Source organism: Rhinoraja longicauda, chromosome 1, assembly GCF_053455715.1.
Source record: "Rhinoraja longicauda isolate Sanriku21f chromosome 1, sRhiLon1.1, whole genome shotgun sequence".
Lineage (NCBI taxonomy): Eukaryota > Metazoa > Chordata > Chondrichthyes > Rajiformes > Arhynchobatidae > Rhinoraja > Rhinoraja longicauda.
Genome location: NC_135953.1, coordinates 104,671,757 through 104,688,995, shown reverse-complemented (window position 1 = coordinate 104,688,995; position 17,239 = coordinate 104,671,757). Strand labels below are relative to the sequence as shown.

The following is a 17,239-nucleotide window of genomic DNA, read 5'->3' as shown; positions in this document are numbered from 1 at the left end:
TACAGCCTATTGCCCCTGGACAGAGGATTTAGTGTCAGCCTTCTGGTTGGCACATCTTGCACCTGAATTCCGCGCTAATGCAACTGACTTGATTAGTAAGGGTGTCAAAGGTTACAGGGAAAAGGCAGGAGAATGGGATTAAGAGGGAATAATTGCTCGATTGGCAGAGTAGACTCAATGAGCTGAATGGCCTAATTCTGCTCCTTTGTCTTCTAGAACCATACAGAGTAGAAACAGGTTCTTCAGTCCAACTTGCCCATGCCAACCAATATGCCCCATCTACACTAGTCCCACATACCTACGTTTGGCCCATATCCCTCTAAACCTATTCCATCCATATACCTGTCAAAATGTTTATTAAATGTTGTGATAGTACCTGCCTTAGCTATCTCCACTGGCAGCTAGTTCCATACACCCACTGCTTTTTGTGTAAATATCTTACCCCTCAGGTTTCTATTAAATCTTCCCACCCCCTTCACCTTAATCCATGTCCTCTGGTTCTCGATTCCCCTACTCTGGGCAAGAGATTCAGTGCATTTACCCGATCTCATCCTCTCATGATATTGTACACCTCTATAAGATCATCCCTCATCCTCCTGCGATCCAAGGAATTGAGTCCCAGCCTGCTCAACCCCTCCCTATAGCTCAGACCCTCGAGTCCTGGCCTTATGGTCTTTAATCTACCTCTGAAGAGGTCCAGCAAAGCCTGGCTCCTGGAGGTGGCCCACAATTGCCAACTCTGGCAATGACATTAACACCTTGAATAGGTAGGTGAGGTCAGTGATATGCAGGGTTTAAGCTCCGAGAAACTGTTCACATATTTCTAAGGAAGGTATGATTTAAACACAATGCTTTTCCATTCTGTTTCCCTTGAACTGAGTCGGTGGGTGGAAACTTTTAATTATCATATGCAACGTTTAACTTTGATTTTCTTTTCAAAAGTCTGTGTCATCAATCTGGAGGAAGAAATTGCTTCGGAATATCAATGTGTTTTGATAAATGGGACTAAAGATAGTCATTAGGTGTTTTTACGTTCTCCTGTCATTTGCGACAAAGACATAAATAATTAGTATGAAAAGGTCACTTCTGAAGCTGAGAAATGCTGAGGCACAGAATCAATTCCCTTCCATTTCAGACAAATTTGTTCTCATTCAATGGGACGTTCATTGAATTATCTGATAAAACATTCAAATTTCTTGAGCAAATTGTAAATTTAAAAGTCCCATTCCCTTCAGCTTCCTGTGTATGAGTTGATGTTACATCGAGGAATAGAATGCAGCGTTAAACTAAGACTGGTGCAGGAAGAAAGAGGCAGTCATGTTGAAACCCATTATCATTAATTGTACATGACAAGGGATTTAAATTGTATTAATATTTACCAAGCTAATACCAATAGGATTTTAGGATTTAGAAACTGACCCTGTGTTACATGTTATGAGATTAGATCTGCGATCATTCTTCATTGTATGGAACTGGTGCGCTACAATGCTGAGAACTATATTCTGCACTCTATATCTTCCACTTTACTCTACCTATTTGTAGATCAGTGCATGTTCCTTTAACATAGTGACCTCACCACTACTAACCACTCCCCATTGTCTTTGGTATAATTGTAACTTCCCCACCTCCAGCTCGCTCTCTAGTGCCAGTGATGACCACGGACAGCTAGGGCATAATGTATGTGCAGTGTTATGAATAAACTTATATATAGTAAAAGACTCTGCCTACGAGTGGCATCCTTTTACATGGTGTCAGATCGGTAGACTTGCGCCTCCTGTTTATCGGTTTTTTATTTTATTATTTGTTTCTCCCAATTGTGTCCCCTCCTTCCACTTTGCCATGTCTTCCTCGTGTCGTCGTCCGGACACGCTCGTTTTCGATGAGGACATCGTGCACCGCTGGACTGTCTTCCAGCGGGACTACGAACACTATATAGCCATTGCCCATCCTGATGCGACTGCTGCGATAAAAGCCCACCTGCTCCTCAACCTGGCTGGTCCGGAGGCAATGGAACGCTATGCGTCGTTCCAATTCGTCCCTCCAGAGGACCGCAACGACCCGGTATGTCTCATTGCTAAGTTCACTGCCCTGTGCGACATACCCACCAACAATATCATCGAACGTTTTAAATTTTTCTCGCGGCGTCAGACTCCAGGGGAGCACGTTGACGCCTTTATTGCATCTTTAAGACATATGGCTCGGCGGTGCCGCCTTCAAACGATTACACCCGACGAGATGATCAGGGACGTCCTGGTCAACGGTCTCCTAAACTCTAGGCTGCGGGATGAGCTCCTAATGAAGCCTGACCTGTCGCTTACGGACGCAATACATGCCGCACGAATGGCCTCTGCTGTTGGCTCAGTATCCCGGCCGGCCCCCCAGGACATAAATTTCACCAGCCGCCGGCGATTGAATGACCCACAGCCCAGGGTCGCCCCCTCCGCGCCCACTATGGCCACCCCTCGCAGATGCCCAAACTGCAACTTCTCGTCACACAGGTATAACATTTGCCCAGCGCAGGGCAAAACTTGTAATTCATGTGGGAAGCAGAACCATTTTTCTGCAGCCTGTCGTTCTCGTGGGAGACCTGTCCCTGCTCCTAGAGGGAGTCTAAACAACCTTGCAAGCGATAACGCAACCGGTTCCCGGTACCAACATGAGGTCCTCGATGGCTCAGATACGACTTCCTCCCATGGAGACTCTCTGGTGTTTTCGCTCTTGGGAGCACCTGCATTGATAACGGATCCATCCGTGCAAGTTACAGTCAATGGACACTCCTTCCCTGCCAAGGTCGACACTGGGGCGTTTGCCAATGTTATGTCTGTGGGCCTCTTCGAGCAGATAAATTCGGGGGAGAGGGTTACTCCTGACAACTCCCGCCTCCATGCCTATGGGGGAGGCGTTCTGATTGCCGTGGGAAAGGCAACGGTTGTCTGTACTGTTCTGGATACCTCTCGGCCCCTCACGTTCCTCCTGCTAGCATCTGAAAACGTCACCCTGCTGGGCGCCCGTGCATGCCAGGACTTTGGTTTGGTCTCATTTCACCGCGACATCCACCTGGTGCAGGCCCCCATGGACCCCCTGGTCGAGTACCCTGACCGATTTGATGACGTCCTGGGGAAGCTGCCCTGTGCCTACAAGATCGTTGTGGACCCGGGGGTCGACCCAGTGGTCAGACCGGCCCACCGTGTGTCTTTTGCCATGAAGGGCCGCGTGGAGTCCACACTACGTGGCATGGTGGACTTGGGCATCCTCAAGGAGGTGAGTGCCCCCACCCAGTGGGTCTCCACCATGGTGGTCGTTGCCAAGAAGGACGCGAGCGAGATCAGGATCTGTATCAACCCCAAGGACCTGAACCTGGCTATTAAACGCCCGCACTACCCCATGCGGACGGTGGAGGACGTCGCGGCACAGGTCGGTCCAGCCACAGTTTTCTCGGTCCTGGATGCCAAGAGCTCCTTTTGGCAGATCCCGCTGGACGCACGTTCCTCCTTCCTGACCACCTTCAGCACACCGTTCGGCAGGTTCCGTTTCCTCCGCATGCCTTTTGGTATCAACTCGGCAAGCGAGGTTTTTCAGCGTACGATGGAGCAGCTGTTTGCTGGGTTGCCGTGCGCCATCATCGTGGATGACATCCTGGTGTACGGGAGGGACATTGCTGAGCATGACCGACACCTCCGCCAAGTCCTGGACAAGGCTCGTGAGATAAACCTCAAGCTTAATCGAAGGAAGTGTCGGTTCCGCGTTGCGGAAGTCACCTACGTAGGCCACGTTTTCACGGCGGGGGGCCTGAAGCCAGACCCCGAGAAGACGGCGGCGATCACCGAAATGCCCGCTCCCACTGACGTGCCCGGCCTGCAGCGCTTCCTGGGCATGGTCAACTACCTGGGTAAGTTCATACCCGACCTCAGCGAACTAAGTGCCCCCCTGAGAGAGCTGACCAAGAAGGACAATGCCTGGGTCTGGCTCCCTCACCACCAATCGGCCTTCGTAGCCCTGAGGTCCAGACTCGCGCGGACCCCGACTTTGCGGTTTTTCGACTTAAACAGGCCAATTGTCCTCACCTGCGATGCATCTCGGTTCGGACTGGGTGCTGCCTGCCTGCAGCTCTACGACGACCGACAGCTGCCCGTCTCCTATGCCTCTCGAACAATGACCCCTGCTGAACAGCGCTACGCGCAGATTGAGAAGGAGCTCCTTGCCGTGGTGTTCGCTTGCTCCAAGTTCAGAGACTACGTTCTGGGAAAAACTTTCACCATCGAAACTGACCACCAGCCGCTGGTCTCGATTTTAAACAAGCCCATCCACGCAGCATCGTCCCGCCTGCAGCGAATGATGCTGCAGCTGCAGCGTTTTCAATTCGAAATCGTGTACCGCAAAGGCAAGGAGATGTTCGTGGCAGACACTCTGTCCCGCGCCCCACTACCTTCCATTTCCCGCCATCCGTACGAATCGGCGGACCTGATGGTGTTGAACGTCAACATTGTTCCATCTTGGCAGCTGCAGTCCCTGGTCACACACACTGCCGCGGATCCGGACCTCCAACAGCTTGCGGGCGTCATCCGCCGTGGCTGGCCTGAACGACGGTCTTCCCTGCCGGCTGGTGCCGTGCCCTACTTCCTGGTTCGGGATGAACTGGTGCTGCACGCGGGTGTGGTGGTGAAGGGTCACAAGGTTGTGGTGCCGGCTGCGCTGCGAGATCACTACTTCCACACTGCCCACAACGGACACCCAGGGGTGGAGGCCACGTTATCCCAGGCCCAAGCACAGTTTTACTGGCCTGGCATGGTCAAGGAGATCCGGGACAGGGTCTCCGCCTGCGCTGCCAGCAACAGCCTATTACCTCATCAGCAGCGTCAGCCTCTCCTGCAGCAGCCGGCTCCCGAGTTGCCGTGGACGGCTGTTGCCGCCGATATTTTCGAGTGGCGTGGCAAACACTACCTGGTCCTGGTGGACTCCTACTCAAGCTGGTTCGAGGTGGACCTGCTGCCGTCCCTCACGTCTGCTGCCGTCATCGGGAAGCTTCGCCGCCACTTCTCGACCTTTGGTTCCCCGGCATCTCTCCAGTCCGACAACGGCAGCCAGTTTACCAGCGCGGAGTTTGCTGTTTTTGCAAATCGCTGGAACTTCCGCCACATCACCAGCAGCCCCGAGTACCCGCAAAGCAATGGACTTGCAGAGCGCGCTGTCCGCAGCGCTAAGGAGCTGATGGAACGTTGCCGGCTTGACAGTTCGGACTTGTACCTTGCCCTCCTCAACCTCCGCAACATCTCCCGGGACCCCGCGCTCGGTTCCCCTGCGCAACGCCTCCTGTCCCGCACCACTAGACCCCCCATCCCCGTCTCCCAGCAATCCCTGAAACCCACGGCTCGGAGCCCTGCCGCTGTCAGGGAGCGCATCACTGAGAAGCAGCTCATTCGGAAGCGCTCCTTTGACAAATCGTCCCGTCCCCTTCCACCTTTGTTCGCTGGCCAGGTTGTCCGGATGGAGTCGTCCTCCGGCCACCACCGGCTGGCCGTGGTCGTCGGCAATGCTGACTCTCCACGGTCGTACCTGGTCAACTACGAGGGTACCGTGTACCGTCGTACCCGCCAGCACCTGATGCTGGTAAACGAACCTGCACCGCCCCCCGCGATCCCGTATTCGCCTCCCGTCCACTACAAGGTGCCTGATGTGCCTCCTGCTCCGGTACATCCGCAGTCGCCCCAGCTACCTACCCCTCCCTCGCCTGTGCGTGCATCGCTTCCCAGTCCTCCTCCTTCCCCTGGTTCCCCGGCCTCTGTACCCGCACCCGTTCATGCTGCTCCTTCGACCGGCGGGGATGGTGGGTTGCGCACCCGCTCTGGGAGAGTGGTCAGGCCGCCTGTCCGGTACGGTGTGTACGAGTAGTCTGTTTGTAGTTTGAGCCTAGCGCATGAGCCGTGGTCACTTTGTTTCCAAGAGGAAGGATGTAGATCAGTGCATGTTCCTTTAACATAGTGACCTCACCACTACTAACCACTCCCCATTGTCTTTGGTATAATTGTAACTTCCCCACCTCCAGCTCGCTCTCTAGTGCCAGTGATGACCACGGACAGCTAGGGCATAATGTATGTGCAGTGTTATGAATAAACTTATATATAGTAAAAGACTCTGCCTACGAGTGGCATCCTTTTACACTATTGTACTTGAATTTGATGTGGTTGTATTTATATACAGTATTATTTGATTTATTTAGATATCGTACAAAACATAGCTTTTTCCTGTACCTTGGTTCACGTGACAATAATTAAAGTACACTTATATCTAAGTCTGAAGAGGGGTCTCGAACTGAAACGTCATCTATTCCTTTTCTCCAGAGATGCTGTCTGACCCACTGAGTTACTCCAGCTTTTTTGTGTCTATTTTACCAAAGCCAATTAACCTACAAAACAGCATGTCTTTGGAGTGTGGGAGCAAAATTAGAGCAAATGGTATTGGGGGTAAGGTACTGACATGGATAGAAATTTGGTTGGCAGACAGGAAACAAAGAATAGGGATAAATGGGTTTCTTTCAGAATGGCAGGCAGTGACTAGTGGGGTACCGCAAAGCTCAGTGCTGGGACCGCAGCTATTTACAATATACTTTAATGACTTAGATGAAGGGGTTAAAAGTAACATTAGCAAATTTGCAGATGACACATAGCTGGGTGGCAGTGTGAAGTGTGAGGAGGATGCTATGAGGATGCAGGGTGACTTGGACAGTTTGTGTGAGTGGGCAGACACATGGCAGGTGCAGTTTAATGTGGATAAATGTGAGGTTATCCAGTTTGGTGGTAAGAACAGGAAGGCAAATTATTATCTGAATGGTGTCAAATTAGGAAAAGGGGAAGTACAACGAGATCTGGGTGTCCTAGTTCATCAGTCACTGAAAGTAAGCATGCAGATACAGCAGGCAGTGAAGAAAGCGAATGGAATGTTGGACTTCATAACAAGAGGAATTGAGTATAGGAGCAAAGAGGTCCTGCAGTTGTACAGGGCCCTAGTGAGACCACGCCTGGAGTAATGTGTGCAGTTTTGGTCTCCAAATTTGAGGAAGGACATTCTTACTATTGAGGGCGTGCAGCGTAGGTTCACAAGGTTAATTCCCGGAGTGGCGGGACTGTCGTATGTTGAAAGACTGGGCTTGTAACTCTGGAATTTAGAAGGATGAGAGGGGATCTTATTGAAACATATAAGATTATTAAGGGATTGGACACGCTTGAGGCAGGAAACATGTTCCCGATTTTGGGAGAGTCCAGAGCCAGGGGCCACAGTTTAAGAATAAAGGGTAGGCCATTTAGAACGGAGATGAGGATTTTTTTAGATTTAGAGAGACAGCGCAGAAACAGGCCCTCCGGCCCACCGGGTCCGCGCCGCCCAGCGATCCCCGCACACTAACACTATCCTACACACACTAGGGACAATTGTTTTACATTTGCCCAGCCAATTAACCTACATACCTGTACGTCTTTGGAGTGTGGGAGGAAACCGAAGATCTCGGAAAAAACCCACGCAGATCATGTGGAGAACGTACAAACTCCGTACAGACGGCGCCCATAGTCAGGATCGAACCTGAGTCTCCGGCGCTGCATTCGCTGTAAGGTAGCAACTCTACCGCTGCGCCACCGTGAGGAGAAACGTTTTCACTCAGACAGTTGTGAAGCTGTGGAACTCTCTGCCTCAGAAGGCAGTGGAGGCCAATTCTCTGAATGCATTCAAGAGAGAGTTAGATAGAGCTCTTAATGATAGTGGAGTCAAGGGTTATGGAGAGAAGGCAGGAAGGGGGTACTGATTGTGGATGATCAGCCATGATCACGGTGAATGACAGTGCTGGCTCGAAGGGCAGAATGGCCTACTCCTGCACCTATTGTCTATTGTCTAAACTGAAGCAGCTGGAGAAAACCCATGAGTTCACAGGGAGAACGTACAAACTCCGTACGGACAGCACCCATAGTCCGGATCGAACCCAGGTCTCTGGTCAGAGGTCAAATAGGTCAGAGTCCAGGTGGGACGCAGGGCAGGGGGAGGCGGGGGAGGGAGGGGTAAAGTGAAAGAGGGATTGTGGAGCAGAAGGGGGATGGGTGGGTGGGTATGGTTGATAGAGGCTACCTAAAATTGGAGAATACAATGTTCATTCCGTTTGATGGTAAGCTACCCTTTTACTAATAGCATGTTGGCATTTACAAGTCATTCACCTGCTGAGTGAATGCTATGTCACGACAGTGACTTTATTTCAACAGAACAATTATTTAGGTTGTCCACAGGTTCTGTAAGTCCATCATAAAAATGCATGCCTTTGTGCACCCTCCATTGTGATCATGGCTGATCGTCCCCAATCAATATCCCGTGCCTGCCTTCTCCCCATATCCCTTGATTCCACTAGCCCCTAGAGCTCTATCTAATAAGTATGGGTCTTTGATGATATCAGCTAGCTTTTGGAGGTCGTGTTTCCTCTAAATCCCTTTGATGGTGGGAAGGTCATTATCAGTGATGGGCCAAGCCGTATCTACCATTGTCTGTAATCTCCCTTGTTCGTGTGCATTCAAGTTGGTGAACCAGGCCATGATGCATTCAAAATGTGTAGGAAGGAACTGCAGATGCTGGTTTACACTGAAGACAGACACAAAATGCTGGAGTAACTCCACGGGACAGGCAGCATCTCTGGATAGAAAGAATGGGTGACGTCTTGGTCAAGACCTTTCATACAGCATCAGGGGAGAGAGGGTTACAGAGATAAGGAAGTGAAAGAGATCAAAAGAGATGAAGGTCATTAAGAAATGTAGAATAGATCATTGTTAGCTAGGAGAAGGTAACGACAAAACAAACAGAGATACACCGTAATCAGACTGGTCCGAGAACTGGGAAGGGGGAGGGTTGGAGCGAGGGAGAAAGCAAGGGTTACCTGAAATTAGAGAAGTCAATATTCATACCGCTGGGGTGTGAACTGCCCATCGCCCATTCCTTCTATCCACACGATGCGTTCAGAAAATAGATGTCTTCAACAAGAAGGTTGCAAATCTTTGGAATTCTCTGCTCAGGGGGGTTGTGGAGGCTCACATGCTCATTATACTCAAGATTTCATTTCTAGATATTATGGGAATCCAGGAATATGAGGTGAGTGCAGGAAAGTGGCATTGAGCCAAATTATCTTATTGAGTGGCAGTGCACCACAAAGGACTGGATAGTGTGCTCCTGCTTTTATTTCTTATGTTGATATATTCGATTTACTGAACACAAAATGTTATCAAAAATAATTGCTTTTGGGGCAGAGAAGCTTAATAACGATTAGCTTAAAGTTTTAAATGGAAAGACTATCTCTCAGTGCCATCTCTCCTTGGCATGGTTCCATGTCATCCTTGAAGAACTGATTTAATGCACAAAAGCGCTAATGAGAAAAAAAATGGAAAGGTTTGTCTTCATTGCTGGTTCAAGCAAATTGCAGCTGCAGAATATCAATCATCAGGCACATAGCCAAGAGTTAGTTAATCCCCTCCAAATTTACAAGCACAGTTTGTGTTCTTTTGAAGTTAATGCTTGGAACTGTTGAAAGCTTCACAGTAGAGTGGGGTTGGAGTTGAATACAATGTTACTTTTTGTGGGGTTTCTGAAAAAAAAATTCTTCAGGAGGAATGTTCCTCATGTCTTTGGAAAGCTGACCTTAAATGAGCAGCACGGATTCTAGAGTAAATGAAAATCAAATTTAAAACAAATGCTGATGCTAGAAATCTGAAGTAAATGAAAACTAAATAAAAATCTAGATGCTGGATACCTGAGATTTAAAAATCCCCCCAAAACTACTGGAAGCATTTAGCAGGTCAGCCAGTGTATGCGGGAAGAGAAACAAAACTATTTGTTTTAGATCAGAGACCCTTTCTCAGAACTGAAACTAGATATGGTTAATGTTAATGGTTAATGAATAAATTATTGTATTATATGATCTGGTTTAACAAGCAAAACAAAAATTTTGCTTGACTGCATCTTAAGGAGTTGAAGCTGTGGGTGTATAGTTTGAGAATAAGGCTTTTATGACAGAGAGACCACTTGAGGGGCATGGAAGTTTGGAATTATGTTCATTCATACCAGAGATTGATGGATTATTGGGTATTAAGCACATTAAGGGATATAGGGATAGTTCTAGAAAATTGTGCTGAGGGAGAAGATTAGCCTTGATCTCCATGTTCGTGGAGCAGGCACAAAGTGTCAAGTCATGGCGGGTCGCATAGCGAGCATGAAGGCACTGGCAGGCCGAGACTTGCAGAGGGAATCCGCCGAGCTGGCTCCTGCTCGGCCCCTCAAGGACCGGAGAACCGGAAAGGAGGTTGGAGGGAGCCGGCGACGGCGGACACAAAAGCAGGGGCCGGTGAGAGGGTGAACCAGGGTCTTACCCTCTGCACCCTCAAGGTTGATGGCAGGGAGCAACTCTGGGAGCATAGGCTGGAGATAGCCAGGCTTGGAGAGGGACGATGGTTCGCTTGACGATCCGGATGGAAGTTATGGCTGGCGGAAACCGCAGCAGCCTTTGTCCCGCCCCCCTGACATCAGTCTGAAGAAGGGTCTCGACCCGAAACGTCACCCATTCCTTCTCTCCCGAGATGCTGCCCGACCTGCTGAGTTACTCCAGCATTTTGTGAATAAATCGATTTGTACCAGCAGCCTGCGGCTCTCCTGGATCGGCCCTTGCTCCAGAAGATCGAGTGCTCAGATTATTGATTAGTACAGGTGAGAGTGGTTATGGGGAGAAGGCAGGAGAATGGGGTTGAGAGGGAAAGCTAGAGCAGCCATGATTGAATGGCATAGTAGATGATGGGCCGAATGGCCTAATTCTACTCCTATCACTTATGAACTTATGAAAATGGCTTTTTAAACCTACCAACTATTGCATGCAGGCTCAGTGGACTATTCCTCCACACCTTGTACTAATCGGGGATTGTGCCTAGGTATGGCGATGCTTTACTGAACTGTATGCAAAAAATAAATTTCACTGTACATCTGTACATGTGACAATAAAGAACCATTGAACCATTTTTATTTCAAAATTCCAGGATTTCCATGAGTTTGCTTTAAGATAAATCCGGGTTCTCTCCAGAGTCATAAAGATACCGCTTGCAAACATGTCCTTCGGCGCACTGGGTCCACGCCGACCATCAACCACTCATTTTTACCCTAATCCTATCCTCAGCCATTTTAATCTCTGCACGCTCTCACCAGCACCCCAAAGATACATGATACTCATGTTCATACCAGGAGCAATTTTCAGTGGCCAATTAACCTATCAACCTGCATGTCTTGGGGGACTTCGAGGAAACCCATGCAATCACGGAGAACATGCAGACTCCACACAGACAGCACTGAGATCAGGATTGTACCAAGATTGCTGGAGCCGTGAGGCAGCAGATCTACTAAATGAGCAACTGGGTTGAGCTATTTAACGAGGAGCTCGGAACTGTTCAGCAACAGAGTACTTAAAAGGTTGCATACTATGGATTTAATGCCTAGCAGGTTGGAACATCAGGAGCTATGCCTCACTTACAAACAGCAATATTCAGCCCGTCTTCCATTCTGAATCTTTATTCTGTTGTGACCACATCTCTCAGAAACATTATACAGTCTTGGGAGTGAGATGCAGGATTGATTTGTGTAACAAGGAACTGCCGATGCTGGTTTAAACCGAAGATAGACACAAAATGCTGGAGTAACTCAGCGGGACAGGCAGCATCTCCATAGAGAAGGAATGGGTGACGTTTCGAGTCGAGACACTTCTCCAGTCCGAAGATGGGTCTCGACCCGAAACGTCACCCATTCTTTCTCTCCGGAGATGCTGCCTGTCCCGCTGAGTTACTCCATTTTTTGTATCTATCGCAGGAATGATTCAACAAGTTAACACTGAGATTTGGAGATTTAAATTTGGACAGGAAAGGTTTGCAGGGATATATTGGCCAAACCCAGGCAACGTGGGACTAGCGTAGATGGGGCACCTTAGTTGGCGTGGGCAAGCTGGGACGAAGGGCTTGCTTCCGTGCCCAATTACTTCATGACTTTGCACAAATATGGTTAGAATTCTCAATTGATGCGGAAAGGCGGATAACTATCTTGCTCTTTCGACCTCTGTGCATGCCTGGCACGCTTGGCACACCTTGCCAGATGTAGGCTTGGCTGAACAAACAGAGAACCATCTGGCAGCCCAGGAGAAAGAGCTCAGAGGGTAGGTGGTCCACCGAGAGGGTCACGTGGGGAGAGGGGGCGCGATTGATTGACAGCGGAGGCGGCCATTCGCACGCAGGCTGCGTGGACGTCACAAAGGGGGGGTCGGGGAGGGAGCAGGCGGGCCAATGGGAGCTGGCGAAGTGGGCGGGACCAGGCCCCCTTTGTGACTGTAGCAAGATGGAGGAGCCGTGGGCGAGGGGGCAGCGGCAGCGGCAGCGGCGCGGCAACAACAACAACACCAACAACAGCAGCAGCAGCAGCAGCAGCGGCAGGAGATGCCTCTGGTTGCACTGCTTGTGCTGCTGCGCGCTGCTGTTCCTCCTTGTGACTCTGCAGGTCAGGCGCTTTCTTGCTGCTCTGTCCCATTTGGAGACAGAGGCCCCATTGCCACCTCCCTACCCTCCCAGTCTGATCAGACCAGACGGTGCAGGGATGGATCATCTGCAGTAGAAGTTTGCGGGGCAGCAGTAACACCCTCTCTGTAAAAGGTCATGTCCTTCCTGTACTTCGTTTTGCATTCACGTCCACGTTTTTAATGCAAGCTCCGAGTAAACTTGCATATTCCTGCCAATGGGTCTCGCTGCCCACATAGTGCCATTAAACTTGCATTTACGTGGCGCCTTTCACCACCCTGGTCAGACCATAAAGTGCAATTCGGCCAGTCAGTTAGGTTCGAGGCATTGCATAATCAAAGCAAGTACTGGAATCACAGCATTTGTGGTTACTACTGGATAGATTCACAAATGCACTCCGGTTATAAAAGTGGAACAGGAATTCACGAATTAAAAAGTTGACTGGTAAATGTGTGCACATGTAAGATTTTTATGTGCACACGTGCAAGCTTCGTCTTTATGAATAATGCCTGGGATAAACCATAGTTTAGACATTTAAATGATCGCCATACAAAAATTGTTAATCTACAAAATCCATTTTCCTCCATTTAAAAGTTTCCCATTAATTAAAAATCCAGTTGCAAAAATGTTGATGTCTACGTTGCAGTTTACTTTCTTGCCAAGATGCAGAAGACATTTGATCCGTTACATCCATGCCAGCCCACAGCAGAGCAAATGCACGTTTTTTTTGTTGATCTGCACCTGACTCCACCACAAACTCATCAAATCCCCTTTTAATACTCTGCCACTTCTGAGGTGTAATTTATAGTAGTCAGTTAACCCACATTCAGATTGTGAAAGGAAACTGGAGTGGAAACCCTTACAAGTCATGAAGAGACCACTCAATTTCTGTACAGCACCCAATGTCAGGATTGAATATGGGTCCTGGAGTTATGAGCCAAGAGGACTAACCTCTGCACCATCATGGTGGCCTGCAAGGGAAAAGTTTTTGAATCTTTAATAATAAATGGAAAAAAAAACACTTGTCCCCTGGGAGCAAATAATACGAGCAGATGATCTGATCTTAATTCATGTTTTATATATAGTATAAAAGGGGTTGTTTTTGCCATGTCTTTCCTTTTACTATTGAACAATAAGCCTCTCATTTTCACATTAGCAAAAGTTATGGTTTGATATATTTCTATTTGATGAATGAATGATGACTGTACATTGTTCCCATTTATGTGGAATAAACATTTCTTCAAGGAAGTGTTTTTACAGGGACCATGTTCCTAGAAACAAAGAGCTGCAAATGCTGGTTTATATCAAAGATAGACACAAAGTAGTGGGGTAACTCAGCATGTCAGGCAGTATCTCTGGAGAAAAAGAATTGAAGAAGGGTCACCCATCCTTTATCTTCAGAGATGCTGCTTGACCCCACTGAGTTACTCCTGCAATTTGTGCCTATCTTCCGTTCTCCTTAGAGCTGGTCTTTCCTCCAGCTCCATCCTGATTGAAGTTGTGGTGTGGCTTGCAGTTATAAGGTGGACCCCAGCTGACACCCTCTACCAATTCCGAAACATGTGCTTTCAATTTTTTCTTTAACGAGTTGTAATGTCAGTCACATTAAGAAAATGGTTTTCAGAATGCAGATATAATGCTTGGAGCATATTTGGATGGAACAAATAGTACTAAGGAGCAATGTGATGGGAAGGTGGAATTGCCAATAACAATGGATGACTTTAGATGTATGGGTATGTTTATTTCTAATTTAATTGTAATTTATAAAATAAGCGGGAAGTTGCTGTATTTACCTGGATTTTGTAGAGATCATTTTAAATGCTTGATCCTCCCAAAGAATGTAAATAATTGTGGCCAATTACAGCCGGTTCCTCTTGTGCCCTTGACAATTTTGTTGATCCAACATTCCCACACCATTCCCTGGTTACCTTTCAATCCCACTCTGCTCAATGGAACGGTATGTACACAGAGTGCTGTGGAAATGCAACCTTGAGGAAAAAATAGGAACTGCAGATGCTTGTTTATATATTAAAAAAACCCAACCACAAAGTGCTGGAATAACTCAGTGTCTGGCAGCATCTCTGGAGGACATGGATAAGTGACATTTCAGGTCAGGACCCTTCTTCAGAAACATCACCTATTCATGTTCTCCAGAGATGCTGACTGACTGAATTACTTCAGCACTATGTGCAATCTTGAAGGGATGTCTCCTTACCTACCTAAAATGGAGTGGGATCTTGCATTAAAGTGTGAAGATGGAATAGCTGTACTGATATACAAGTTGCATCATGTTCTGTCTAAGTAACTCCCCTGTATGAGTTGAAAAACGTAAACTTACACCTACAGAGCCCTCCATAATGTTTGGGACAAAGACGTTTATATATAAACATTTATTTATATGCCTCTGTACTCCACAATTTGCGATTTGAGAGAAAAAAAATCACATGTGGTTAAAGTGCACATTGTCAAATTTTAATAAAGGCCATTTTTATACATTTTGGTTTTACCATGTAGAAATTACAGCAGTGTTTATACATAGTCCCCTCATTTCAGGACACCATAATGTTTGGGCCACAGCAATGTCATGTAAATTAAAGTAGTCATGTTTAGTATTTTGTTGCATATCCTTTGCATGCAATGACTGCTTGAAGTCTGTGATTCATGGACATCACCAGTTGCTGGGTGTCTTCTCTGGTGATGCTCTGCCAGGCCTGTATTGCAGCCATCTTTCGCTTAAGCTTGTTTTGGGGGCAGGTCCTCTTCAGTTTTCTCTTCAGCATATAAAAGACATGTTCAATTGGATTCAGATCGGGTGATCGACCTGGCCACTCAAGAATTTACAATTTTTTAGCTTTGATAACTCCTTTGTTGCTTGAGCAGTATGTTTGGGATCATTGTCTTGCTGTAGAATGAACCGCCGGCCAATGAGTTTTGAGGCATTTGTTTGAACTTGAGCAGATAGGATGCATCTATACACTTCAGAATTCATTATGCTACTACCATCAGCAATTGTATCATCAATGAAGATAAGTGAGCCAGTACCTTCAGCAGCCATATATGCCCAGGCCATAACAACCCCACCACCGTGTTTCACAGATGAGGTGGTATGCTTTGGATCTTGGGCAGTTCCTTCTCTCCTCCATACTTTGCTCTTGCCATCACTCTGATATAAGTTAATCTTCGTCTCATCTGTCCACAAGACCTTTTTCCAGAACTGAGGTTGCTCTTTTAAGTACTTCTTGGCAAATTGTAACCTGGCCATCCTATTTTTGCGGCTAACCAGCAGTTTGCATCTTGCAGCGTAGCCTCCGTATTTCTGTTCATGAAGTCTTCTGCGGACAGTGGTCATTGACAAATCCACACCTGACTCCTGAAGAGTGTTTCTGATCTGTTTCTGGAATGACTGGAGGAAAGATTGGGTGTTGAGAGTTCTCTTATACCTGCATTAAGGAGGCAATTAAACACACCTGAGCAATTACAAAAACCTGTGATGCCATGAGTCCCAAACTTTATGGTGCCCTGAAATGGGGGGAGACTATGTATAAACACAGCTGTAATGTCTACATGGTGAAACCAAAATGTGTAAAAATATCCTTTAATACAATCTGACAATGTGCACTTTAACCATATGTAATTTGTTTTCTATTACAAATCTCAAATTATAAAGTACAGAGCCAAATAAATAAATGATGAGTCTTTGTCCCAAACATTATGGTGGGCACTGTAGTTTGCTTTCACTTACTTAATTGTTTTGTTTTCTAAATCAACTTCAAGCTCTGCAGAAAAAGGTTTAACGTGAGAGGGGAAAAAATTAATAGGATCCTGAGGGACAAGGTTTTCACACAGAGGATGGTGGATACATTGAATGAGCTGCCAGAAGAGGTAGTTGAGGTACTATTACCAGCATTTAAAAGACTTTTGGACAGGTACATGGATCAGGAAGGATTAGTGGGATGTGCGACAAATACAGGCAAATGGGACTACGGTAGATGGGATGCCGTCCATCCTTGACGGCATGGGAAAGTTGGGTCGAAGGGCCTGTTTCCACGCTGTGTGACTCTATGTCTAAATTTTGGTTTTGGTTTCTACATCATGCAGTTAAACGGATGTTATTGGAAATTCTGTGGATGATGCATATTACTTATCTTTGCTCTCTTTCTGCAGGATATATTCTACAGTAGTTTGCGACCTCTTCCAGGCTTTCCTTTCTCCCTGAGCAGCCTTTACCAGTTCCTGCTTCTCATTGCTGATCCTGTAATTTACAGCCTGTGGACACTCTTCTAACCTCACTCTGTTCCTCCTCGTATATATGTGTCTATATATACATTTATGAAGCATAACTTGACATTTCATTGCTTCCACTAATTTTCTTTTACAGTGACAGCGTTTAATAACCAACAGCCATGTAATAATCAAAGCAGAAAACTGCCGATGCAAGGTATCAGAAGGATGGGAACAGTAAGAAACATCTTTTGGGAGAGAAACAAGAGTCAAAACATTGGTTTAATGACCCTTCACCCCAGCCAGAATTTGAAGATGTTAGAGGTTTACTAAAGGCATTTAAATAGATTTACAGGCCGGGGAGTAGGGTGAAATGAGAGCAGGCCTGGTGGATGGGATTGTGATACCTTGAAAAGGAGATAGTTGTGGGGCAAGGGAATACTCAACGGCAAAATCAAAGA

At 47.2% G+C, this 17,239-nt stretch overlaps 1 protein-coding gene across 1 annotated transcript in view; it reads left to right on the top strand.

The window, feature by feature from the left end:
- The first annotated feature begins 12,378 nt into the window (after positions 1–12,378).
- The window catches only part of pofut3 (protein O-fucosyltransferase 3), a 50,186-nt gene continuing 45,325 nt past the window's right edge, over positions 12,379–17,239 (top strand). The window contains exon 1 of the mRNA XM_078403834.1: positions 12,379–12,540. Within this exon, the coding sequence (XP_078259960.1) occupies positions 12,382–12,540 (159 nt within the window). The 5' untranslated portion in view covers positions 12,379–12,381. The remainder of the gene's footprint in view (positions 12,541–17,239) is intronic.